Here is a 13,427-nt window from a genome sequence, read left to right on the forward strand (position 1 = left end):
TTTACACAACTTTTTCTGATTTTCTTTTTCGTTTTTGTTTTGTAAATGTTTAGTTTATTTTTTTTTTTTTTTTTTTTTTTTTTTTGCATTACAAAAAAATGGCTTAATTCATTAATTAATTTAAAATCTAATTTAGCTATATAATGATATTTGTTTTTAAGAACTGTTTTTCTTCAGCTAAGTTCAATTAAAATATTATTTGTTTCTTTTTTTTTTTGTGGTTTGTTTTCTTTTGATTTGTAAATGTTGTTATATATATATATATATATGTATATATATCGGTGACTTTTACATTTTAGCGTATATATGTATATGTAAGTGTGTGTGCAAGCATTTTCGCATGCTAATCAAATGGTAAACGTATTTTACAAGACAAAAAAAAAAACATAAGATATATATATATAAAACATATATATATAGAGAAAGTAAATTAAATCAAATATAAAGTCTCTTTTCGGTATTTTTAAAAAAAATCTCAACAAATGAATTGGCTTAAAAAGAAAACCGTCAAAATTATATTTTTTAGCAAAGACTTTTTTTAAAAAAAGTTTTCCAGTTTTTCTCAACGTTTCTTTTTCATTTCTTTTCTCGTCTCTGGTTTAGGTTGAATAATCAACAACCTCTGCTCCATTTTATTCCATACGTACTGAGCGTCGCCGGGTTAGAATTCGTGCTGCTGCACCTGTTGGTGGTATTACTGATGATGTGGCAGCTGCATCAACTAGTGTTGTTGCAGCAACCGGTTCGGATGTTGCTGTTGTTGTTGTCATTGGCGTGATAGATGCGGCATTTGTATCTTCAGTGGGAATTCCTACTTTCACAGCTGCATTGTCCAAGATAAGAGGCATGGCCTGATGGAGCTGCTGCTGCTGTTGCAACTCATCCTCAATTAGTGAGCTTCGTCTTGTGGTTAGACCTCGTAATTTGGACTTTTTCGGTGGCAATGTTCTCGGTGCACTTACTTCCCTCATGGCAGTAATCGTCGCCGTCGTCGTTGTAGTCTCCTCGACACTATAGCTGAGTGCAACTGAATGTGGATTTGCATTGCCAATAGGCGGCTCCTCATAATTCCTTTTGCGTGCCAATCTTGCAGCGTTGCCGTTGCCATTGCCATTGCTATTACTGTTGCTATTGCTATTACTATCATTATCTTGCATTATGTGTTCAGCAATCTGCTCGTTGTTATTACAGGCACCATTGAAATAGTCAGGATTAGTGGGCGGAGGATTTGGATTGGAGAGTATTGTTGCTGCTGTTGTCGTAGTTGTTGTAGTTGTCATTTCCTCACTTATTGTCTCCAGCTTAGGTTTGGCGGTACCATTTGTAGCTGCCGGCGGCGTTGTTACCACATTTTGCTGTTCGTCCTTTGTATTGGCCTGCTTAAGTTGTAAATTCTCCTTCTCCAAGGTTTGAATGCGATCGCGTGTGGTTTTCAGTTCTTGTTGTAAAAATAATATGGTACTTTGCATGCCTTCAACATCCTCATCTAACTCTTGCAAGAAGTCATCCAGTTCTAAAAAACAAAAAGAAATCAAAGAATATTATAAACTATGGAACTTAAGAGTGACCTAAATTAATGGAATAGTAAGTTATATTGATGATAACGAAATAATTCATTCGTTAATTCTTTTGTTAACGCACCCGATTGTGATTTCTTGACCTCCTCACTGAAGCTCTTTTGCATGGCCAATTCCGTTTCCAGTTTGGCCAAACGACCATTTGAGGTCATTTTACCCAGCTCCTCATTCTCTTGATAGAGCAAACGACATTTGGCCATTAAACGTTTGCCCGTATTTGAGTCCGGTGTAAATTTCCAAGCCGACAGCTCATTCTGCGTCTCCTCCAATTTGGCCTTGGTGGCCTTTAATTCCTTTTTGAGGCGTTCGAATAGTAAATTGACGGCAGGATCAAGCAATGCGGTACGCAGGGCCAAGGCAGTTGGCGCCTGTTGAGCTTTGTATTCGGCAATTTGACTCTTTGGGTGAAAGTTATTTAAGTGAAAGTTAACAAAAGCCTTTACCAATACTTACCACATAATCCTGAAACTCTTGCTCTTTGTTGGCCAGACGACGCATGAGAATCTTCTCCCGACGCTGGGCATCGGCACATTGTTGGCCCAAACGAGTTTGCTCCAACTTAAGGGATTCGATTTCATCTGCATATGGGAAACCAGGGGCAGGGGTAGAAGAGATAGAAAGGGGGTTAGTGTTAGTAAAGTTTTGTAATATTTTACATTTAGGACAGTGGAGAAAAAAAAACCATCGTATCGACAAAAAGCAGCAACAAGAGCTATGGCAGAATATCTCAATACAAAAAATAAGATCATGATATTATTTTGTTTTTTTCTTTTTACAATAATTTACATGTTCTTAAGGTATACAAGAAAAATTGCTAGTTTTTGCATTTTTTTTTTTTTTTTTTTTAATATGTATAAGAATTGTAAATTTGCTTGTTTTTCTTGTTTTTTTTTTTTATTGGTTTGTAATTGGAACTTAATACGAAATCATACCAATGCGTTGCAATCATTCGTGTAAGTTCGTGACATGGTTGTTGTTGTTGTAGTAGTAGTAGTAGTAGTAGGTAGTAGTAGTAGTAGTAGACAGGCTCTTCTCTGGCTGAACAAAACTCTGATTGGAATTTGATTGCTTGATTTTGCTTAATTTATATGCATATAACACAATAATTTTTGCATCTTCATTTTTTGTAATTTTATTTTCTTTGATTCGCACACTTCATTGAATTGATTGGAACACTTTGGAATATTTTTTTCTTTTGCTTGCAATACATATATATATAAATATATATATATATATATAAAACTGAAAAATATTTTTGAAAAACACTTGTAAAAAACTCTCGCACATTTATTTTAATTTCTTTCTGCTTTTCTCTTAACGTTGTTGGGGGAAAAGGGTAAAAACAACATCGAGTAAAAGCAAAAAAGCTTTTGATTTTATTTTATTTTTTCCTTTTTTTTTGCATTTGTTGCATTTGATTTTTTTTCCGAACACTCTCAAAAAGTTCATTGACTTTCACACAGAAACACACATTTATATGCCGTAAATTTCGAGTGCAGCTTGTGGGTGGGTGTGCGCGTGTATGTGTGTGGCCTAAATACACACACACAAGCACAAATAATAAATAATAATAATAAAAATAAATTGATGTAATTACTACCACGCACACACATACAAAAGAGAAGCACACAAATTATATGCTTTATTTATAAAATTTTATATGTATTAATATTTTATTTAATTATTTATTTATTTTTTTTAAATGTTCACTTATGACCAAGTTCATTTTACACTTGTCGATAACACAATAAAATAGATATTTAAACAGAAAAATAATATGTATACTCTTTGGCACTTTTTTTCTTTTAATTTCATTGATTTATATATTTATTATTATTTATTTATTTTCTTTATTTACGTCGACGTTGCGAGAGAACGAGAGAAAGAGAGGGGCAAAATATATCGATATCGATAGCTCAATTCAAATGGAGAGAGCGACAGAGACAAGGGTAGTTGCTATGCGTAGGTGTAGGTAACAATGTACGATTAAATCGTGTGCATGTGTGATAGAAAGAGAGCAAGCGAGCGAGAGGGGCAATTGGCTGCTCATCTCTTTTGGGCACGTAGGCAAACAACAAAAAAGTTGGACCGAAAAAAAATAATAACTGTACACACACTGCGAGATTTAAACATTTTCATTTTTTCTTTCATATTAATTTCGCATTTTCTTTGATTCTTCTTTTCTTTTTTTTTGCGTTGTATTGTTCTTTTTGCACCACTCGCACTGAAAACACTTTTTTCACCGCCGCACTGGAAAAAACTAACGACTAAATGCTAAATTAGATTATTTTTATTATTTCGTTGAAAGTCTTTTATGGAGTGTTCGCTTCATTGTTTTTTTCGAGTGTTTTTCAGAAACATTTTTGTAGTCTTTTTGTTTTTGCACCAAAAAATCCAAACTGTTTTGAGTGGGATGTTGAGAGGGATAAAAATCTTATGGAATATTGAGAGAATGTAGATAAACGAAAAAAAAAATATATGCAAATATGTATGTATATATTATAAACTAAATTATACAACTTTAGTTTTCTCTTTTCTTGTTTTATACAATTTATACACAAATAAATATACACTTCATCTCAGGAGAGTGGGGGGGACCAAAGAAAATTGTTGTTCGGTTTTTTGTTTTTGTCAGTGTTTGTTTTTGTAATACCTTCTAGCAGACGTTGGCGTTGTTGTTGTTCTTGCTGTTGTTGTTGCTGCTGCTGCTGTTGTTGTTGCTGCTGCTGTTGTTGCTGTTGCTGCTCCTCAGAAGCCGAAGGAGTTGGCGACGCTGGACCAGAACCAGTACCAGTTCCAGTTACCCCAACGCTACCGCCTCCCCCAACTCCTGTAACACCTCCACCACTTAAATTTTGTTCATATTTTGTTGTTGCTGTTGGCATTTTATCGTAACTGTGCATCAAGGGTCTCTGATCGTCCAAAGTCATTGCAGCGACACTCATAACGTCTTGTTGTAGTTGTTGTATTCTTGTTGGTCCTTATTACATTTACACGCTCACACACGAAACAAACGACGACGACGACTGCGGCGTCGGCGGCGACAGCGGCTGAAACAGAGGCGGAGGCAGAATAGCGACGACGACGACAACGCTGTTTGCTTCTTCCTCTTGCTTTTTTCTCTCACCACAAAAATACTTTTCTCGAGTGAGGGGGGAACTTGGCGCACAATATTCACGATTTCTTTGTTATTGCAAATTGATTAATCATTAATTGTTCATTTAATACCACTTTTCTGACAATTTTTAACAACTTTTTACCAAATTCTTTTCAACTTTTCACTCTGCGGAGAAACCAATATGGCGCTTTAGTACCAACTCGCGAATGTCGATAGGCAAAATACAGCGTTGCCACATGTTGGGTGATTACACCATTTAAAATTTCTATCGGTTAATCGACATTCCGGAACAAAACCTATCGAAAATCGACATTTCTTATCCATTTCGTTCAATACTATCGATAGCGTCATCGATGCGACTCTCATCTCTGACTCGGATATTAATATTTTGTAAACAAGCCATGAGTGACTTACCTGAAAATCTTCAAATCAAATTGGAATCGCCCAATATAAAGGAGCGTTTGAATCTCCATGTCAAGCGACGACTTCAGCATGATCCGGACAACGCCATGCCACCGATCATTCCAGAGACCAAACGCGCCAAATGCAAAGAAAAGGACAGGGAAAAGGAGCCAAAACCACGAAAGCCCTACCAAAAGCGAGTGGACAAGATTAAAACAGAAGCAGTGGTGACCAGCACAACATCATCGGTGGGCAAAAGCAAGAAGGGTAAGTGTGGTTGATATTACACAAAAAACAATCATCTAATAAGCATTACTTGTCTTGATTAGCTGCACAAATTGCCAGTCCAGCTGCAGAATTGGAACCCATGATGGATGAGGCGGATCCAGAGCTGGGAGCTGGTGGAGCAGGCGGCGGTTCACCAGAGGCAGCAGGACGAAGTTATACTAACAGAGATCGTCATAAAAATGCTGATATATTGAACATGGTTTTAAGCGTTAAAAAGCGAGCCCTACTCCAAAATCCAGAAGTCCAAAAATTTTGGACAAACATTATGCAGGCCCTGGGAAAGTAATTTGCTTATATGCTAAGATAGCGAAAGTGTTTTCTTTGTTAAATAATTTATAATCGCTTAGTTTTATAAGTACCTGGGACAGAGCCCTAGATTAGAATCTCTTTTGTGGTTCTTGTTGCTCCAGATATGGTTTTGTATATACAACTTTAATAATAGCTTTAATACGTTTCATGTTTTATAGATAATACCAATGATTTAATTCTTTAGTTTTTCCTTTATTTAAAGGAACCAGATCAATACTAAGAAATACAAGATTCTTTCTTATACATTGTTTAATCTTCTATTAACAATCGATTTACGCTCTATTAACTATTCTTTGCTTAAATAGGCATCCTCCTCCACACAAATCAAAAATATTTTAAACATTTATCTTGTTTAACTCGTCATTAGTAAATATTGAGCTCTATATTAGTGTCAGTTTGTCTTAATTATAGTTATTCATGCAATATTGCGTGCAATTTGCGACTGCGCCACTTGGCCGGACAAGAATATCACATGGAATAGTAGGGTTCATCCAATTAATTGAAAAAATTTAACAATGGAAAGTAAAAAAAAACAATACTAGTAGGAGGTCCCTATATAGATTACATCTGTACGATAGAAATTTGACACTTATTAGTAATTGTAATTCAAAATTTTATATAAAAAAGTGATTGACACTAACATTTATGTCTATTTACAAAACTAGTGAACAATATTCCAATGATCGATTCAAAATCATTGTTTTAACGATCCTTTGTTGTGCATCTTGTTAACATCAATACATTATCTAACTCTATAGATTACATATTCCTACATTCCAAAAAACCTGTTTTGAAAAGCTAACATTATGGTAATTATCTGAGAAGTGTATGAAAATTGTGGCTTAAATTGAATTGTACTCCCGGCCTGGTTTATTACTGCGCAAACGCTGCTCTCCCAGACCAGAGCCGGCCGCTGCAAAAAAAAATCTCAGGGAATCGGAAGAAATAACTTGATGAAATTTTTGCTTCAGCTCAGACAGAACTCGAACGTGTTTGGGGTTGTAACGTTGTGTGGACGCGCTTTAACGCAAATAAATATATATATATATATATATATATAAAATTCGAAAAAGTAAAACTGAACAATATACTAAATCGCAGAAAACAAAAGGTAGACGCAAGAAGTGAAGTTGAAAAACGTTCAAACTGTTTAGAAAATTATAAGATAAAGGACCAGAGGAATTGCTTGAAATTATGAGGCTAGATTAGATAATCCCGCGTTTTGCTATCGATTTAACTATTTTTTTTTTTGCACTCTCTCTCTCTCTCCTTCTCTGGCTATCTCTCTTTATTTCTCTCTCTCTCTCTCTTTCTGTGTCTCTTGGCTCTGAAGGGTGAATTTCACTCTATTCACCCTCCTCCAACATTCGTTCGGGTTCCTCACGTCTCATTTGGTGCTACGTCCTTGTGAGAGAATTTGCGCTCAAAACGAAAACATAAATTGCACTCACTCCAAAAACCACCCACCTAACCACCCAACACACTGAGCCAACTACCCCATTCAATGGCCCACCCACTGAGCCCTTTTTTGTCATGCCTTCCATCTGGCCAGGCATTTTCGCTTTCATTTCCATTTTTGGTGTCATTGCAGCTTGAAATTCGTACGTCCAAGAAAGGAGAGAAAGCGAGAAAGAGCGATAGCAATTTAGAAAGGGAACACAAAATTCAACTTATATAAAAAATAAAAGATTTAATTTAAGATTTTTTTTTAGCCTTTTACATTAAGTTCCATTGCCTGAAAAGTTTAATTCCGAAAAGAAAATTTGTGTAACGAAAAAATATTCTTTGCTGGTTGAAGAAAAAGTATTATATAATTTTAAGTGAACAAGTGAAGAACTTTTTGTGATTTCAAAACAAAAGTGAAGAATCTAAAAAAAAAAAAAAATACAGAATAAATGAAAACAATAAAAAAACCTTTTTAAAAGTGATCTGAAGAAATTGTTATTAACCAAAAAAGTGTTGTAACTAATGGAGTGCAAAGTTCAGACTATAAACCATAAATTATTATACAATCCATAAACTGCCGAAGCCATTAACTACATAAGAAAAAGAGAAGGGGGATTCCCCTCCACCCACTTGAAATGATTGCCAACATTTTTCCACCTGCATTTTTCTCGTCTCTTTATTTTTTTTTTAATGGCTAAATCGATATGAAAAGAAAAAACAAACCTTTTTGGTTTTCCCTTGGTTTTCCGACTCTTTGCTCGTCATTTTTCTGTTTTTTTTTTTTTGCTAATTGTCTGACTATTACATAAGCAGCTGACGGCTTGAAAGGGCTCAAAAGGCAACTACAACAAAAAACAAAAAAAAACCCATTTCCCCACAGGAAATGCCAAAGAAAGTCCAGCACTGAACAAGGTATACATATATGTACACACATACATACATACGTACGTGTGTTTGTAGGTGAAGTAGGTCAGTTATTGAATTTTCCATATAGCAAATATTTATAACAACATTAAATGTCAGTAGCATGTCAAGGAAGGGAGTAAATGGGGGAAATGAACAACATTTAGTTGTTGTTGTTTTTTTTGATTGACTTGCTTGCTCTTTCTCTTCTGTGACATGACAACGACATAAGAGGGTCCTATGGATAGATGGATGGTTGACTGGCTGGCTGACTGGTTGACTACCATATTGATTGGCCACTTTTCTGCTTCTACTTCCATTTCCACTTCCTTTTCACCACACACAAGTGAGTGTGTGTGTCATTGCTGTGTGTGCCAAAAACCCAAATTTTCTTGACTGTTGTAAAACTAGTCGTATGCGTAATATTTGCTTAGATCATATCGATGTCCATATATATACTGTAAGAAGATGGCAGTGGGCTTACTACAAAGTGGTTAGAGGTGTGGACAATAAAAGAGACAAATAACTATAGAGAGAGAATGAGAGAGAGGGAGAGGAGGATAATGGTAGGGTTTTTGCCTTGCTGGGGCTTCCAGTGCATTGCACTTTTCTGTTGATTACGTCTATAATTTGCGGGACCCCCATTATCTGCCCCTTGGGGTGCGTTGCTCTCATTATGTACTAAATGTGGTCAATTAGTTCTACATTGATCACACTGTAGGAAAAGTAATTGAGTTGAAATACTTAACAACTGAAAAATTGCTAATATAAACTACTTGACTTGGTCTGTAGCATTTTACAAGTCAAGTTTCTCGGCTATTACGAAAAGGAGGGGAAGACTAAGTTAAACTAAAGTTAGTCTATCCTATATCAGAATTGACTACTCTACAAAAAGTTTTATAGTTAACATATTACTTTATATAAATCTACTCTTCGTAAGAGTATCTAAACCAAACGAAAAAAATTAGTCTAAAGACTAGTATCCTGTCTCTCTCGAGATATAATGAAATCAACTTTCGAGTCCAATTAATATTTTTGGATAAAAAAGAACAAACTTTTTGTATTTAAGAACTATCTTGAATTCAGATGAACTAAAATATTCAGAAATTCGCCTTCAAGTACATTTTTTCCTTAGCAAGTATTGTCGTCTTATGTGTAATATACAGTAAAATCTAGATATAGCGAACCTCTTATGAATGAAAATTTTAATGTAAGGGATTCTTCTTTAAGTCTTTTGAAATAAGTAGGTACTTTCGCATTTCGAATCAATAGATATAGCGAAGAATCTTTTGGGTCATGATATCAAAGTTTCAGAGTTTCACTTAAAGCCTTTTCGATTCAAACTGCTCAGTTATCAGTCTCTTTCAAAATATTTTAAATCTTTTATAAGAAAATTCCAAATCCTAATTGGTTTAATGAAAGTATTTAGTACTTTTCTCTTTGAATCTATATATTTGGTATCGTATTAAAGTCAAGCTTTTGCTGGTTAGTAGATTAACAGTAATAAAAGCTCTGTAAAATAAGCCACAACATGGTTGCCCACCTTCTCCCCCCTGCGCCACCACGTGGTGCTTACTAATCAGAATCAAAGTGCTTAGCCTGACAAAACTATTAAAAGCAAATGCCATAAGCAGCAACAAGGAGGCTCGTTACCTAGCTACCAATAGGTGGGTGGGAGGGCTCTAAGGATACCTACCCTTACCTATGGCATTAGCCACACTGGGAAAATCAATTTCAAGCAATTGACTGACTGAATTTATGCCATTTATGGACAAGTTAGTTAAAATGAGATTCAGATGGCCATTAAGCGAAAGAGGGCCAGTTAGATCCATGTAGTTGGGTGGTTGTTGAGTGAGGTGACAACTGGGTGCAATCATTGCAATCCAATTAAAGGGACAGTTGCTGCATCGAAAAAAAAAAAAAAACAGAAAGAAAGAAAAGCTCATCCAGCCAGAGAAAGAAATCCATATATATAGATGTATATATAAGAGAGTGCTGCAAGAGTTTCTGGCCAAAATAGAGAGTATGGGGCAAAAGAAGAGAATGAGCTCTTCCCTCATTGCGCCGTCGCTGCTGCATTTTGCATCTTTTCCGTGTTTTTTTTTGTTTCTTTCTATCTTTCTCTTCCTTTTTTTTTTTTGTTGCGGCCCACTTTAGATGCCTCTTTGCGTTTTCCCATTTTCCGCATAGTTCTATTTACATCGAATACGGCCAGCAAAGTTTTCACTTTTCAACCTAAAAAATATTAATAATTTGCAATTTTTTTTTCTTTTTCTTAGGGCTAACATGTTAATTTAACAAACAAAGGACAAAACCAAAAGTGTAAACGTTACCAAAACCAAAGTTTTCCTAAACGACGAACTGAGTTTAATTTTCCATTGAGAAAGTGGGAAGAGTCAAAAGTAGTTGCAAATACAAAATGTCACCATTTGTGGAAAAATCATTACTATTGCTAGGCATTCTATGCTGCATACAAGGTGAGTTAAACTTACTTTCAATCTCAAAATGCATTACTTTCATTGGAAACTGCATTCCCATTCATAGTGTCCACTGCCCTGATGTGCTATGACTGCAACAGTGAGTACGATCCACGTTGTGGCGATCCATTCGAGCCCTATTCCATTGGTGAGGTGAATTGCAGTAAACAGGAACCACTGGAGCATCTTAAGGATAAATATCAGCCCATGTTGTGTCGCAAAACTGTGCAGAAAAGTGAGTTCAAAGTGATTTTAAGAACGTTAAACCGATTTCAAATCTGGGATGAGGAAAGCTAGTGAGATATTTGTGTGGACTGTTTATTTAATATTGCTTTCAAACACTCCAAAATACATTACTTTATATAGCCAAAATTCGTTTAAACAGTTTGAACAGCAATTCTTATAGACACTTTTATACAAATTCTAGTGTATGTATATGTACATATACACTGCGGTTCAAGTAAATAGGTTTACCTTTGGATATTTCTTTGCCATAAATTACAGGAATTCATTCATTAGTAAGAGAAAAATAAGAAAAGTTCTTTTGAGACATTTCGTCGGATATATCTTTAGTATATATGTGGATATAATCATAGTATATTTATATTTGATTTTTATAGTTAGACAAGTTGTAAAATATTTCCATTTTAAGCCCACATCATTCGTCCAAATACACTAAACTAAATAAAAAAGAAAAACAAATTTAAGTCATATTTTAAATTTTACCACAACTTCTTCTGTTTTTGCTGTAAGTTTTTAGCAGGGTTTATTTTAAGTGACTAGAGTTTGTTTGAGGAAATCTTAATCGATTCGGTTTATCTGTTTAAACAAGAATATATTAGAACTTTGTTGCGTAGTTAAAGCTTTCATGACCACATTTCCAATTGCCTGCCAATTTAAAGCTACTGCCATATACGGTCACACTATATCCCAGTGTTGGTCAACAAGTGTATTCCAAATACTGTTAAACATGCACTTAACGCCCTCTCTTTCTCTCTCTCTCTTACTCCTTTTAGTCTATGGCAAAACCCGCATTGTACGCGGCTGCGGATATATACCTGATGAACGCACCGATGGCGAGTGTATAAAGCGTTCGGGCACCCACGACGTGGCCGCCATTTATTGTGCCTGCACTGGTGAATTGTGCAACGGAGCCAACTCCATGATGTCATCGCAATATGTCCTAATTTCCGGACTTACGCTGCTGTTAATGCTATTGACAAGGCACAGCATAAGCTCATAAATTTGCGTTAAATTCAAATTTAGTTTTGTTCGTGACTTTTAATTTCCTTTCGGTTTTCCATTCTATCTTGGGGGCAGTATTTTTTAAAAATAAATCACAAATTTTCTATTATTATTATTTTAGATTCGGTTTTGGACAAAATAGAAAAACAAAAATGATAAACTGCCAGTAAATGTCTCCGCCTAAAAAACAAAATACCACAAGACCCCAAATGATATTTTTTTCAAATGTTTTTCTATTTTTTTCTTTTGAATTTTTTTAAACCAATATGAAAAGTTATTACCTATGGAATGAATACATCTATAGAGCCTAGTATTTGCAATAATTAGGATTCAATAATAACAAAACAAAAAGATATTAAAAATTAATAATTAAATTAAAAAAAAAAAAAAAAAAAAACAATTCATAGAGCAAAGGAATAAAGTACATAAAGAAAAGTGAAATGAAAACTATTTACAGAAAAAAACCATTTGAAATCAATAATAAAAAAATAAAAGAAAATAAAAAAAATTACCAAAAAAAAAAATTAAACAAATTGAAATCATATTTTGTCCATTTTAAGCTTCATACAAATATTAATTCTTCCTAAATAAAACAAAACAAAAACTGAAAGAAATACACCAAAAAGTCAAGAAAACTAATAATGAAAAAAAAAAATAAACATAAATATATATTAAATTTGGCACCCTGAAACAAAAAGAAGAAGACATCACTTCAGCTTCAAGTACAGTCACCACAAAAAATGAAACACTAGCCAACACATATGGAAAATTAATTATATATATATACAATATACGAGTATATACATACATACATTCAAATGATACAATGATATTTATTTAGTTAAAAAATAAAAAGAAAAACAATATTATTAAGAATTATAAAAGAGAGCTCAATTCAATTCAAATGAAATGAGAGGAAAATAATTTTGAAAATGTGTAGATAAACTTAACTAATTTTTATTTAAACAAAAATTAAGAAACAAAACACTAGCCGTTGGTAAAATAAAGAAATTAACAATATAATAATAATAATAAACATTAATAAATCAAGAGAATGATAATAAAATAAAAAAACACCAAAAATTATTGATACATTTGATTTTATATGTAGCAGAGCCTAAACAAAGAAAAAAAAAAAACAAATAAATCACCTGAAATTGGAAAAATCCTGGAAAAACCACTCACAATACACACAAACACATGAATATCACGCCGAAAATTTGCCCAGCGTGAATCCATATCATTGAGCTTTTGGCATTAACAAAATACAAAACAAAAAACAAAAAACAAAAAAACTAAATGAGATTCTAAAGTAAAAACTACAAATAAATAAATATACTTATTTAAAACTGAAACAAAACATACATATACCAAAAGAAATATATATAAAAAACAAAAAAATGTTACTGAAACAAACCCAAAAAATCCACTCACAAAACACACAAAAAACAAAAACGAAAATGAAAATATTCTAACCTAAAACTAAAAAACAAATGCAAAATGTTTCACCTACAAACACTTGGAAAATGAAAAGGAAAACTTAAGAAAAACTGCTTCGTCTGCGCTGGCTGAGTCGTATATATGGTATATATATATATATTTATATATATCATTTGTGTATTTGTTTAACATTTTCATTGAAAAGTTATTTCTATTTCAGTT

General features: G+C 33.8%; 3 protein-coding genes across 5 annotated transcripts; 2 read left to right on the plus strand and 1 right to left on the minus strand.

Annotated features, from left to right (window-relative positions):
* Positions 1 to 451: 451 nt before the first annotated feature.
* fl(2)d (female lethal d) lies at positions 452 to 4,894 on the minus strand. Of its 2 annotated transcripts, none has more exons than XM_068292132.1 (4): positions 4,231 to 4,894; positions 2,031 to 2,155; positions 1,642 to 1,975; positions 452 to 1,513 (listed from the first exon to the last, which is right to left on the minus strand). In XM_068292132.1, the coding sequence occupies exons 1-4, from the start codon at positions 4,520 to 4,522 to the stop codon at positions 633 to 635; spliced, it is 1,632 nt and encodes a 543-aa protein (XP_068148233.1). In that variant the 5' UTR covers positions 4,523 to 4,894; the 3' UTR covers positions 452 to 632. The 2 variants fall into 2 exon arrangements, with proteins under 2 accessions (XP_068148233.1, XP_068148234.1); XM_068292133.1 differs by lacking the exon at positions 4,231 to 4,894 and adding an exon at positions 2,510 to 2,755.
* A 159-nt stretch (positions 4,895 to 5,053) lies between these two features.
* Positions 5,054 to 6,449, plus strand: LOC137578368 (uncharacterized). Its single transcript, XM_068292134.1, has 2 exons — positions 5,054 to 5,364; positions 5,427 to 6,449. The coding sequence occupies exons 1-2, from the start codon at positions 5,097 to 5,099 to the stop codon at positions 5,669 to 5,671; spliced, it is 513 nt and encodes a 170-aa protein (XP_068148235.1). The 5' UTR covers positions 5,054 to 5,096; the 3' UTR covers positions 5,672 to 6,449.
* A 224-nt stretch (positions 6,450 to 6,673) lies between these two features.
* LOC137578369 (UPAR/Ly6 domain-containing protein crok) lies at positions 6,674 to 13,304 on the plus strand. Of its 2 annotated transcripts, XM_068292136.1 has the most exons (4): positions 6,674 to 6,805; positions 10,323 to 10,520; positions 10,588 to 10,755; positions 11,537 to 13,304. In XM_068292136.1, the coding sequence occupies exons 2-4, from the start codon at positions 10,463 to 10,465 to the stop codon at positions 11,761 to 11,763; spliced, it is 453 nt and encodes a 150-aa protein (XP_068148237.1). In that variant the 5' UTR covers positions 6,674 to 6,805; positions 10,323 to 10,462; the 3' UTR covers positions 11,764 to 13,304. The 2 variants fall into 2 exon arrangements, with proteins under 2 accessions (XP_068148237.1, XP_068148238.1); XM_068292137.1 differs by lacking the exon at positions 6,674 to 6,805 and having other exon boundaries at positions 10,203 to 10,520.
* Positions 13,305 to 13,427: the final 123 nt, after the last annotated feature.

This window comes from Drosophila tropicalis, unplaced genomic scaffold (genome assembly GCF_018151085.1).
Source record: "Drosophila tropicalis isolate 14030-0801.00 unplaced genomic scaffold, ASM1815108v1 contig_593, whole genome shotgun sequence".
Taxonomy (NCBI): Eukaryota; Metazoa; Arthropoda; class Insecta; order Diptera; family Drosophilidae; genus Drosophila; species Drosophila tropicalis.